The sequence below is a fragment of the Mangifera indica genome, chromosome 1, assembly GCF_011075055.1.
Source record: "Mangifera indica cultivar Alphonso chromosome 1, CATAS_Mindica_2.1, whole genome shotgun sequence".
Lineage (NCBI taxonomy): Eukaryota > Viridiplantae > Streptophyta > Magnoliopsida > Sapindales > Anacardiaceae > Mangifera > Mangifera indica.
The window spans coordinates 26,530,842-26,543,545 of NC_058137.1; the positions used below are offsets into that span (position 1 = coordinate 26,530,842).

Consider the following 12,704-nt stretch of genomic DNA (forward strand, 5'->3'; position numbering starts at 1 on the left):
AGATTAAATATTCAAGATCTGGGCTGTTGGAGTGTTGATGGGTAAAGTTATCATGCAACCCACCATAAGGTAGAATAACTGTTGGAATCTCAAGCCCGGAGCCCTGTGAATGTGGATGTCACATGGATGTGACCAACCCATTACTTTTTGTTAAAGTTAAATTCGAATCGAGTTTAACTCAAACGTGCCTCAAACGAGCTAGGTTTAAGCAAATTCAAGCCTAAGAGTTTAATATTTTCAAATTTGAGCTCGAGCTTAAACTTTAAGAATGTTCAGCATGTAAAGCTTGAGATCCTAAACAATTTGATATGAGTCATCCAAACGATAATGTTTTGATCAAAACGTACCAAAATGTTTTTGTTTTAGTATTGAATAGAATTTAAAGTTTGATTTAGTCTTAAACTTGAGTCAAACTTGAGTTTAGTATCTCTTAAACGAGTCAAACTAGAATATTTATAAAACGAACTCGACGAGTTTGAGTTCGGCTCTACGAAAGTGAAGTCAAACTCAAGTTTAAGTGAACTTGAGCTTAACTTTTTTCAAATTTAACCCTTATATTTTTTTGTCATCTCTCGTGTTTTTACCAGTGGAGATAAGTAGACTGCCGCTATGTATATATTTTTCAACTTTTTGTTTTCATTAAAATAGTCAAAAAAAATTTCTAAAGAAACCCAATTCATAATTTTCAACAATAGAAATAGTCAAAAAAAAATTTTATTTATTTTTCTCATATTTAAATAAATATTTATAAACACAATAAAATTATGTGTTTATATTTTTAATATACAATTAAATACATAGTTAACTTCATGATTGAATGATTTTAAATTAATGAAAAATAATATTTAATTATATAATAATATATTAATTATATATTCAAAAAAAAGTAGATATAACATTACCCTTATAAAAAAAAAATGCTCCGAATGCTTTGATAATTTACCAAACCACACTTCCAACCCGCCAGAATCATGGCATTTTGCTCCCGATTTTTCCATACATAATCCATCCATTGCATTTTTTAAGATATTGTTTTTTAGAAAATAGAAAATAGTCTGTCTTTTCTTACCCTCTATTTAGCGGCTGGTTGAAAAGATTATTAAAAGGAAATACCATTTATAAGTGTAATATATATCAGGCCAAAAGGACTATTTTCTACGAAGTTTTAATATAGAAGTTTTAATATAAAAATAAATATATATTTACAAGATTTTAAAATTTTAAAAATTTATCTATAATTGAATTATTATTAAAATTTTATATTAAAAATAAGATAAAATCATCATTTTATCATTAAACTCTAAAACCTTAAAATTTTTTATCTTTTTTCTCATTTAATTTAGCAAAATAATAATTTTTTTTATTATTAAGTTTTGAAAAATTATTTTTCTCTTTAAGGTTTCAAAATCTTTTTTTAATTTTCCGACAGTTGGCTTCAACCAAGCCATTTTTTTCCTTCGTTATCAATGATGGACAACAGCACCTTACTAACTCAATCCTCCAACAATGAATGCAGCAGAATCAAACGATTCGTCTTTTGGGTAGGGGATTGCAAGGTCTGGATCTCCACCGCTGGCAACAAAAGTAGCAAAATTAGATGAACAGTGGAAGTGCTGTCATTGTTTGATTCTGCTACTTTCATTGTTAGCAGTGGAGATCCATACAGACGGTGGGAAATTTTGAAACCTTCAGGGGGGAAAGGTAAACTTTTTAAAATTTAATCATAGAGTTGGCTAAATTAAACAAAAAAAATTATATAAATTATTAGAATTTTAAAATTTATTAATAAAATAATAATTTTATTCTTATCTTTAACAAATAATTTTAATAATAGTGAGTTTATGGATTGGTATTTAAGTTTTTAAAATTTTATAACTGTATATTTGTTTTAATAATAAAATTTGAGCAATACTATGTGTATCCACTTTGGATACATAAATATATACACACTCATATGTGTCATCATATGATTGGTTATTATTTTATTCTTAATTCAAAATCATCCAATCATATGATGACATATATAAATGTGTATATATTTGTGTATCCAAAATGGATATACATAATTTTATTGATAAAATTTAGATGGGAAATAGTCATTTGACGTATAGATTAACTTTATTTTTTCACTTCCAAGCGTTAATTATTTAAAAAAAATGATTTCAAATGACTGGAAATTACAAAATAGGATATTTGCTAAAATGTATAATTTAATACCCGTCCCCACCGGAACGTGTCATGCAGCACATCAACATTCATCTCACCACCACCAACTCTGCTCACAAGTACGACACCAGCAAAAAATACTAATTATAAATGGTAAAGGAAAATAAAAAAAAGGGAAAACAAAATAAATCTCTCTGTATAAATACTAATTCTTATTTGAAGAAAAACAGTCAAATTAAGCCAGAGAGGGTCCTTCTTTCTTTGTTTCTCTTTTTCTCTTTTCTCTTCTTTTTTTCTCCCAATCAAATAATCTGATAGAACGAGAGGGGAGAGGAAGTGAAAAGACCAGTTTGCCCTCTCGTTTCTTTCAAATTTTCATATTACTCTATTCCATCAGGTTCTGATTCTTTGTTTCGTCACCATGAACGAGAAGGCCAACGTCTCTAAAGAGCTAAACGCCAGGCATAAAAAGGTCTTTTTTCTTTCCCCACTTTCGCCTATATCTATTTTCCAGATTCAATTTTCTCTATACCTGCATCTTATGTCTTGATCTCTGTCCTTTCATTCCGTAAGTTTTCGTTTTATCTGATTTCATATGTTGATTCGTTAATTTATAGTAATTGTTTGCTTCTGTTGATTTATTTAGATAGCGTTCTGGTTTGATCTAATTTTGCGTTAAATGAGCAAATGAATAACGATGGTGAAATTGAGCTTCTATGTATAGATGTGAACAGCTCTGAGCTTAATTGAGATTCATATTAATATCTATATTTGTTTCCGTATAATTATCTGTTTGTGTGTTATGTATAGCTTAATCGATATTGCCGTTGATTTGTGCAATTATGTGTTACCGGATTTGGTCATTGCCGACTGAAATCTGGGGTATCACGTTAGTGAGGGTAGTTGTATATAGATTGGTGCCTTCTGGATTTGTTAATGTGCATTGATTTGTTAATGGTTTTGGATGATGAAATTTCATTTACGTGCTGTAGGATTGTGAATTTATCAGTTTGCAAAGTCATTAGATTTTTCATTATTTTTTTCCATAATTAGTTTCAGAGTTAGAGATTTTCAGTGTTGTTGATCTTCCTTTGCCTCTGTTTCTCAGCCTGCAATTTGTAGTCTTATCTTTTCTAGATTTATTTGGTTGCAGATTTTGGAAGGACTTCTTAAATTGCCAGAGAATAGGGAATGTGCTGACTGCAAAGCCAAGTATGTCTTTACAGGAATTGAAGAGATGATATGGATATTGTTATATTGAAGAACTGAATATATGAAATTGAAATTGACTTAATTATGATGGAACTTCTGATGTCTTCTTTTATGAATGAGCAATTTATTGTTATCTTGTTACTTTTTGTATCAGATTTGTTGCTAAAAGTTATTTGATTGACATGCAGAGGTCCAAGATGGGCCAGTGTGAATTTAGGTATCTTTATTTGCATGCAATGTTCTGGAATCCACAGAAGTCTTGGGGTACACATTTCAAAGGTGATGTTCTGTTCTTCAAATTCACGCTTCTTTGTTTGTTAAAAAAAGTATATTAGTTTTATAGAAGAGGTTGAAGCTGCTTTAAACTTCTGATTGCAGCTGTCCATATACCACTCATATTGCTGGCTGGTTGCTGGCCATAAGAAAAAAAAAGATGAACTGTCCGTTGCATGCTTTTAGTTGCATTTCTTAGGTCCTCCTTGGGCTTTCGTGTTCTGTGTAGCAATAAGCATATTCTATATTATCATTGTATTGTTAATGCTTATGAGAATTCAACTATTGTGACGCTAGGTCACTTCGGCTATCAATCAGTAACTTTCATGTAGTATAAGATGTAATTTTGGCTGTTACCCATGGATTTGACTTTCTTAGTTAGTATAATTTGGTTTTTTCTGGTTACGAAATATTTTTTGTTTCCTAAGCTTAATTCCTAATGATTGAGACATCATATACCAATGGGAAAGTTGACCTATAAATTTATATTTCAATTCTCCTTAGAATTGTAATGAGTGGAAAACCAGTTATATTGTGAAGGCATTTATGTATTTCTACTGGTTCTTCTTCAGGTTCGATCTGCCACCTTGGATACCTGGCTACCAGAGCAGGTTGCCTTTATTCAATGTAAGCCTGTCTGTTAGGTTACGGATTTGTCTTTCTAGTTGATATGGTTTATTTTAAGATTGAATTTATAACAGCAGAACATATGACAATGGCTTATATTATCTATACAGCAATGGGAAATGAGAAAGCAAACAGTTACTGGGAGGCTGAGCTCCCCTCCAACTATGACAGAGTTGGAATTGAGAATTTCATTCGTGCGAAGTATGTCTTCAGTTAGTTGTATCTATTGTTTTGTTATATGTTAAAAGCCCCCTTTGCATTTGGCTACTGGTTTGCATTCTGTCTCTCATCACTGCATTTTCTTACAGGTATGAGGAGAAAAGATGGGTTGCTCGAGGTGGACAGGCAAAATCACCTCCCAGAGGGCTAGAAGAGAAGGCTTCTGTTCATTGGCAGAGACCTGTTGAAAGAAGTGGGCATGCATACACCAGCAATGCTGAAAACTTATTTCCAGAGAGGAAGCCTGTTCAAGCGCTAAGTACGAGAGTTTCTGTCCCTGCTACAAGAATTAGTCTTCCTGCACCCCCTAAAGGACCTGAACAGGTATTTTTTTTATTGGCTTCTGCTAGTTGGCTGTTTTCATTTTGGTACCTCTTTTTATTATTTCTTTACCCATGTCATGATTCTTTAGATTTTCTATAATGCATTATTTGTCAGGAGTAACGGCAGATGTTCGAATACCCACAAACATGTAACATATGAAAATATATAGATTTCTAAGGAGATAAAAGGAGGAAAAGAAGGAATTGTGAATTAATGAAGTCCTAAATATGTACAAATGTAATAAAAAATTATTATTATACTAGTGCTTCACAATGCAGACTCTAATTCTATCAATCTGAAATTGACCATATAATCTAGATGTGGACTTTTATCTTAAGCACCATTTTTAAAAGCACATCTGATCCTAGCTGTTAGCAGGACTGGTTAGGTTTTCTATGCTAGTAATATTACATGTTTTTGATCTCCTTAAATGATATCAATCTAGTTTTCATTGGTTTCTTATGCTTGTTTCTTTTCCTGGATCATGTTAACAGCCCTTTTTGGTTTGATCGATTTTTCATGATAGGAAGCAAAACTTTTCTGTCTTCCTAAGGGTCTTATACACACACACACACACATATTTTTATATATACGTGTTAAAAATAATGATGAAACAATCTATCTTTCACTAAGCTTGCTGGATATTTTTATTTTTTTGGTGATCTGGATAAGAATGTTTCTTTTATAGCTCAACGGTTTCAATGGAATTAACTTATGAAGATTCTTCAAATTCTATTAAAAAAAAAAATCAGAATTAGATTGATTGATGTAGCTGTATTTTTATAGCAATACAAAACTTACTGAAATCATATGAAAATGCTTCTTTTGAGTTTTTATTTCATCATGAGGACCAATCATTCTATTGGTTACTATCTTCAGGGATCATGAATTGCATACATAGTCAGCACACTGACATAACATTTGACAATATTTATGAAGTGAATTCGTAATTAAATTATTAATTCTTAGTGTTTTAGAAAAGATGCCTCTCCTATAGTTCGTAATCTTTTACATATGGAAATTGGTATTAAACAAATTTATTAATATACAACATGGCATAAATGCTTATGAACAGGTTACTCCTGTTTCAAAGCCTCAAGAGGTAGTTCAGAACACAGAGTCAACACTGGCACCAGCTGAGGCAACAAAGCAGAGCACAAATGCTACGCCTGTCACATCCCCTCCTAAAGTTGATTTTTCTACTGACCTTTTTGATATGCTATCCATGGATGATCCATGTGAAAAGGGCACAGAGGCTAGTTCTGCTGATGATGGTCTTTGGGCAGGTTTCCTGTGTATGTCTCAAGACTTAACCTGAATTTTTACCTACTAGGAACCTAACAAGTTTTTACTACCCCCACTGTCTCATTTAAATTTTGTCAATGTGCTTCTTGCTTCTTTAAATTTGTGAGAGATAATTGTTATTGCCCACAATTGTTATTGACTTGACCCTTATCAAAATTTGCAGCTGCTGGACAATCAACTGGAGAGAAAATTGATACAACCAAAGCAGTTGAGAGTAAGCCCCAATCTGCCTCAGGAATTGAGGACTTATGTAAAGATTTACTACCCCCACTATCTCATTTAAATTTTCTCAATGTGCTTCTTGCTCCTTTAGATTTGTGAGAGATAATTGTTATTGACTTGACCCTTATCAAAATTTGCAGCTGCTGGAGAATCAACTGCAGAGAAAGCTGATACAACCAAAGCAGTTGAGGGTAAGCCCCAGTCTGCCTCAGGATTTGAGGACTTGTTTAAAGATTCACCTTCTCTTGCAACTCAGCCAATTTCAGCACAACCCCAGAAAGATGTGAAAAATGACATTATGAGCCTTTTTGAGAAGGTATACGCGGCTATTTTTTGTTTGTCTGACCTTTTGCCTATAGCAACTGCATACTGTCTGTCTTGTTTGTCTGAACCATAAAATGTCTTTGACTTGTGAGGGGAATCCCTTTTCACGAGTTTTGCCTTATATTTATCTCTATTTTGGCCAGTGAATACCTTTTGATTTCAAATATACTTTGTTTGACACTTGTTTGGATGTGGTGCAGTCCAATATGGTTTCGCCCTTTGCTATGCATCAACATCAACTTGCTATGTTAGCACAGCAACAGTCACTTTTGATGGCTGCTGCAGCTAAAGCGGGAGGAGGAGATCTAAAATTCCCCAGTAGTTTTCAACACCCTGGGTCCAATGGTGCCAATTTGCCCACTCAGAATTTGCCAAGCTTTGGCAACCAAATTCCTGGAATGATGATGCCAGTTGGAGGACAGGCTGGCTTGCAGAAGCTTATGCAGGTAGAATCCTTAATACTTTTTATCTATTAATAATGTCTATTAATAATTCTATTTGCTGATTTTATATTGTACTAAATTTTCTACCGAATTAGGCTATGGCTCAAGCACAGCAACCGGGGGCTGGATTTCCATATCCAACATCCAGGTACCTTTTCTGAGACTCTATGTGATAAAATCATTTAGCCAACTAGCTAACAGCCTGGGTGGAAAGGAAACCACCACCTTTAAGTTTATGAAACCATGCAAAAATTTCTATTCGTGTTACCAGCAGTATTAATAAACTGAATTGAGGTTTATTTACGACTGACGGGATGATGTGGGGATTTACAGAACTGCTAGAGTTCTAACAAACTAAAATGCCATTAAATAAATAAATTTTCTGACTCAGGGTTGTTATGGCACCGATCTGTTAACAATTCAATGGCCATGAAGGGGTTTTTATGTGTGTTATGATTTTTTTGTTGTTGATGTATGAATTTTAACAGTTCTTATCGTCTCCCGCTTGCAGCTTTTACGCCATGCGTCAAGCTACCCCAGCTAATGGCATGACAACCCCACAAACTGGAACTAGTAAACAACAGCCTGCGGCATCCCCAGTTTCATCAACACCAGCTTCACAAACGGGAAAAGATTACGATTTTTCCTCACTAACACAAGGAATGTTTGCGAAACATTGAGTTTTGTGGGGTTGGTACTACTGGCATTGTCACGCAATAGCACTGAAATGGTTATATTACAGGGAAATAGCAGCACACTTTAAGTGTGCTGGGGTTTGTAAGTTGTAAACTAATTATTTGTAGAGGCATTTTTCAATTTTCTCTTCATATTTGGGTGATGTCTTCATCCGTATGAGTAGATGTAGATGTATCCAGAAAAATAAAGATGAGTTATAGATTCGAGTGGACTGATTTTCTTTCTTTTGGTTTCTTCTTTTTCAACATAATTAAGCATGAAATTTGGACTAGGATAACCCATCTATATCCAATGATTTTATTTAGATCAGCACGAAACACGTGTCACTGATTAACCACTGGGCGGTTAGATCACGTGTCACTTACACAACTTCTCACCGAGTCAAAGATGTTCGTTCGTATACATCATCATCTTACTTTTCAACTCAAAATTTGCCACGTTTTCACCTGAAACTGGAAGGATCAAACAGTGTTTCCTTCGAGGGTTTCTAGCTTACACAGACTTGTATCTTGGATGCTGTAACAAAAAACATGATGCGTTGGATAAGGAAAATATCATATTATTATTTCATAATTTCTTGAATTTAAATATTATTAAACTAAAAAATTAATGATATTTCGCAGGAAATTTTGATAGAGTTTTTATGACTTATCTTAAACAAGGATATGTATCAAACTCAAAATCTTTTTTATTATTTTTCGGGATTTTACTTTAGGATTTAGAAAATAATTAATAAATAAATACTCTTTTCAGTCTTTCTTCCCATTCCAACCCACCTGTACTTCTCTTTTGCATCTGTCTCTTTCTTCTCCTTTAACAAAACGAAATCATCCACATTCCTTAACATTCGATGGATGACCTAACGGAGTCCTTCACGCTGTCCGCCGCCACTGCCATACCGCTCTGCCTGTCTCCGTTACCTAATTCCCAGAGTCGGAGAAACGGGCAATCCTCTACTGTCGATGACGATCTCAAAGCTCTCCCTCATAAAGTGTACAAGTCTCGCAAGAATTATTTAAAGAAATTACACAAGGTCAAGAAGGGACCTGCACCTGTCACCTTCGTCTCTTCCAACAGAAGAAACAGCCTACTTCCTTGTTGGCTGAACATGAACGCCTCAGTGAAAGTTGGAGAACCGGTGAATCTTCTGAATAGTACGCTGGTAAAATCCCTGTACACTTGATCAATTAATAAGAACTCCGTTTGAAAATTATTCTAGATTTTTTATTCTAGTAAATTTTCCTCTAGCACAGGCCATGGAGAAAGTGGCGACGGGTGTTCCACGTCCAATATCCAGGTGGTATTTAAAATTCACCACCGTCTTTTTAGATTTTGAAACTATGCATATAAAATCTATTTTCGCTTACAACAATGGCATTATCATATTACAATGTACATATTTATTTAAAATATTTAACAAAATCAAGTTAAAGTTAAATTCTTGGTGTGTGTTGCTTGCAGCTTTTATGGTATGGAGCAAGGTAAACCAGGTAATGTCGTGACGACGGCAGCAACTAGTAAAGATCAGGCCACAGTTTCTGCATTGGTATCAACACTGTCTTCACCGGCTGGATCGGGTCACGGTTTTACCCCGCTTCCGTTATTTACCCCTCTACATTTCCGTCTAGATTGCTGTTGCGAAGAGCTCCTTGAAATTTCCTGGAGCGTAGAGGCCACTATTACTCTCATTGAAGCCTGGGGCCGCCGTTCTATTGAGCTCAACGGAGGCCACTTCCGCCCAGAGGATTGGCAACATGTTGCGGACGCCGTCAACGCTGTTCACGCTAATTCTGAGAAAAGGCAGCGTAGCCGTTTTCAATGCAGATTTCGCATGGATTTCATCAAGAGAAGGTACAAAAAAGAAAAGACACATGTCACCTCCTCGTCAAACCAAACCCAGAAATCTTCATGGCCGTTTTTCGAGCGCATGGATGCCTTGATGACACAGGCTGATCTGCAGAACCTTATGCAGGTAAAATCTTTTCATAATAATTAATTCTGTTTAATAATATTTTCCATCGGGTGATCTTTGATGGTGCTGAATTTTCTAGGGTTTGAGCATTGCACCAGCACAGCAAGTGCCCGCAGTATCCCCAGTTTCATCAACACCGGCCTCACAATCCGGAAAGGATTTCAACTATCTTTCACTCCCCATTGCATTGCACCATTAATTAATTGTTCCCAAAATAAACTTTTTGGATACCATTATTTCGTATGGTTAATTAGTTTTACATATATTCTATGAAATTGTTTAATTAATTTGAATAATTAATATTTTGCTATATATAAAGTTAATTCTAAAATAACCTGTGTATATATATATGGAAATTTGGTCACCACGTTGATAAATTGGTATAGCAATAGTCAATTGTGCTTTAAGGGATACAATAAAATAAAATTGTGTGCACATTTTTTTTATATATAATTTAGATATATAAATTATATGTTATAATATGATTAAATGATTTTAAATTAAAATAAAGTAATACTTCATTACATAATTAAAAATATGTATGTGTATACAAGTTAAAAATAAAATAATACTTAATCAAATATCATTTTTTAATTTAAATTATATACCAAAATTGTATTAATGTAGCATTGCTATTCCACATATTTTAGCGGCAATTCACACTAATTCCAACTCTAAAGCCTGCAATGTTTGTGGAAATAGTTGTTCGGCCCAGTCCAGCAGGGGAAAATAAAACATAAAATGAAAAATTAAGCAAAAAAAAAATACTTTCATAATAAAAATAATAATAACAAAAGCTTTGACGGGCTCACAAGTTGCCACGTGCACAGTTACCTGCCTATCCTCTGAAACTTTTTGTTCTGTTAGGCAATGGAGCAGATTTCAATAGCACACAATAAAAATGCCCACCAAAGTTAGGCATTGCATCTGGACTTACCGAAACTCTTTGAAAAACACCATAACCGGAGATAATATTTTGTTATATCAAGATAATCATTACACACGTGTCACTCATCCAACCGCTGGACGGTCGGATCTGGTAGTACAAAAGAAGATAGTTTCTCCATTTTTTGATTTCGCCTCATCATCTCAACTTCGACAGTCAAAAGTTGCCACGTGTTGACTGAAATGGTGAGATTAAATCAAGTGAATATGATAATAATATTATTTCATAATTTCTTGTCTTAGAAGATTAGACTCATTGAGTTCTGTCACTCAACTACTTCCATCCATGTAATAATTTTGCTTGTGTCATGTCTCAAAATTAAGATTAATACTGATTTTTTTCATTTAATTATAAATAATGAGAAATTAATTGATAAATACAAACCAAAATGGCTTGTTCATACGTACAAGTAACATAAGCAGCACAAATAAAAAATCCAGCTTATGCCATAAAATTCAAAGAGCCTACAATTAATTTGTCAAAGAATTTAACAACTCAATTTTGATACATATTTTTATTTGCCAATCAAAATCACAATCTACCACCCACGGTGACCTTACAATTTGGATCATCAAGCTTAAACCAGATTAAACATCAATTTAATAAAGAGAGCGATTTATTATACTGATAATAAGAACCATTAATTATTTAAAAATAATATTAAATAAAATTTTGTATAATTCAAATTATTTTAACATCAAAATAAACTTAATTTAATGATATATATACTCAAAACCAATCAATAAGGTTTTGGGTTTAAGTTTTAATAACGAATTTTTAATGTTAACTAGAACAATATCAAATTTTACCTAGTTAAACTGATTTGTTCAATCTAATTTAACTCTAAAACAATTTTCAAATTAATCAAAATTGTTTTATTGATAGATAATGATTCAATTAATCAAACTGATAGATTTGATCTAATTGTTAAAACAATGGTTTCGGTTAGAGTTGTCACTTCATTTGGCTTTATCATCGATTGACCAAATATATGAGAAAACAAAATTAAGAAATCGAAGATGAAATTGAGGCCAATGATAAGGTTGGTTGTGACATTATAATCACAAACAATTCTGTAATTCAATATATTTAACTTTAGAAACAATTTTTAAACTAATCAAAATCGTTCTGTTGATAGATAAAGATTCAATCAATTAAATTGACAGATCCGATTCAATTATTAAAACCATGACTTCAATTAGAGTCATCACTTCACTTGGCTTTATCATCTATTGACCAAATATATGAACAAAGAAAGTTAAGAAATGGAAGATCAAATTGAGGCCAATTATAAGGTTTGGTTGTGACGTTATAATCGCACACAATTCTGTAGAAATGTCAGCTTCATAGTAATAATAATAATAATAATCATGCATGCAATTGTTTTGCAAATTGCTCGATCACCGTCTGGCTTGACTAGGAGCCACCCAACACTAACAGGACAAGTTTTTGATACTTGAATTTCTATTTTATTGGTAAAGAGAAAGCTACAACTGACCATACAAAATCTCTGTACTTTGCGTATTCAAAAGGCTCAAGTTTTCTGCGTGCATTGCTCACAAATTTCGTGTCATTTCCCTCCATGAAACCTTACACTTGTTTATATTTAGTCCATGCAAACCCAACTTTGCCAAACCTTTTTTATTGCTAGGAGTTTTCTTTCCGTTGGCGCTAGATATGAGCTCGAGTTTGTATAGATCGAGTTTGAGTCTAGCTTGAACAAAAATTCTAGGGTTGGTTGGTAATCAGATCAAATTTAAGTTGAAAAGTGATTGATTGGGTCAAGTTTGCATTAACTTATTACTTATATTGAGTCAAATAATTATTAAAATAATATCATTTTGAAAATTATAAAAACATTATTAATATAATAATAAAAAAATATCATTTTAACCATTAAAATGATGTCGTTTTAAGTGGAAAAATCAAGTCATAGACTTAAATCAAATGAACAAGTCATTAATACAAATTGAGT

The 12,704-nt window shown here is 33.1% G+C and overlaps 2 protein-coding genes across 3 annotated transcripts; both read left to right on the top strand.

Moving 5' to 3' along the window:
- Positions 1-2,350: 2,350 nt before the first annotated feature.
- Positions 2,351-8,035, top strand: LOC123195175 (ADP-ribosylation factor GTPase-activating protein AGD5). Of its 2 annotated transcripts, none has more exons than XM_044608820.1 (12): positions 2,351-2,638; positions 3,320-3,378; positions 3,567-3,657; positions 4,224-4,278; positions 4,389-4,479; positions 4,587-4,821; positions 5,897-6,116; positions 6,290-6,376; positions 6,489-6,664; positions 6,873-7,118; positions 7,211-7,263; positions 7,627-8,035. In XM_044608820.1, the coding sequence occupies exons 1-12, from the start codon at positions 2,588-2,590 to the stop codon at positions 7,793-7,795; spliced, it is 1,533 nt and encodes a 510-aa protein (XP_044464755.1). In that variant the 5' UTR covers positions 2,351-2,587; the 3' UTR covers positions 7,796-8,035. The 2 variants fall into 2 exon arrangements, with proteins under 2 accessions (XP_044464755.1, XP_044464763.1); XM_044608828.1 differs by having other exon boundaries at positions 2,352-2,638; positions 6,290-6,340.
- A 517-nt stretch (positions 8,036-8,552) lies between these two features.
- On the top strand, positions 8,553-10,095 carry LOC123216930. The gene is made up of 4 exons (XM_044637600.1): positions 8,553-8,973; positions 9,065-9,108; positions 9,273-9,783; positions 9,863-10,095. Exons 1-4 carry the CDS (start codon positions 8,662-8,664, stop codon positions 9,980-9,982), a joined length of 987 nt encoding a protein of 328 aa, XP_044493535.1. The 5' UTR covers positions 8,553-8,661; the 3' UTR covers positions 9,983-10,095.
- The last annotated feature ends 2,609 nt before the right edge of the window (positions 10,096-12,704 follow it).

What these genes read in the sequence shown, in the direction of transcription:
- LOC123195175 (XM_044608820.1), top strand. Translation starts at nt 2,588, where the DNA reads ATGAACGAGAAGGCCAACGTCTCTAAAGAGCTAAACGCCAGGCATAAA. An exon ending in TAAACGCCAGGCATAAAAAG is followed by an intron (nt 2,639 to 3,319) that starts GTCTTTTTTCTT and finishes ATTTGGTTGCAG; the next exon opens with ATTTTGGAAGGACTTCTTAA. An exon ending in CTCAGGAATTGAGGACTTAT is followed by an intron (nt 6,377 to 6,488) that starts GTAAAGATTTAC and finishes CAAAATTTGCAG; the next exon opens with CTGCTGGAGAATCAACTGCA.
- LOC123216930 (XM_044637600.1), top strand. Translation starts at nt 8,662, where the DNA reads ATGGATGACCTAACGGAGTCCTTCACGCTGTCCGCCGCCACTGCCATA. An exon ending in ATCTTCTGAATAGTACGCTG is followed by an intron (nt 8,974 to 9,064) that starts GTAAAATCCCTG and finishes CCTCTAGCACAG; the next exon opens with GCCATGGAGAAAGTGGCGAC. An exon ending in ATCTGCAGAACCTTATGCAG is followed by an intron (nt 9,784 to 9,862) that starts GTAAAATCTTTT and finishes TGAATTTTCTAG; the next exon opens with GGTTTGAGCATTGCACCAGC.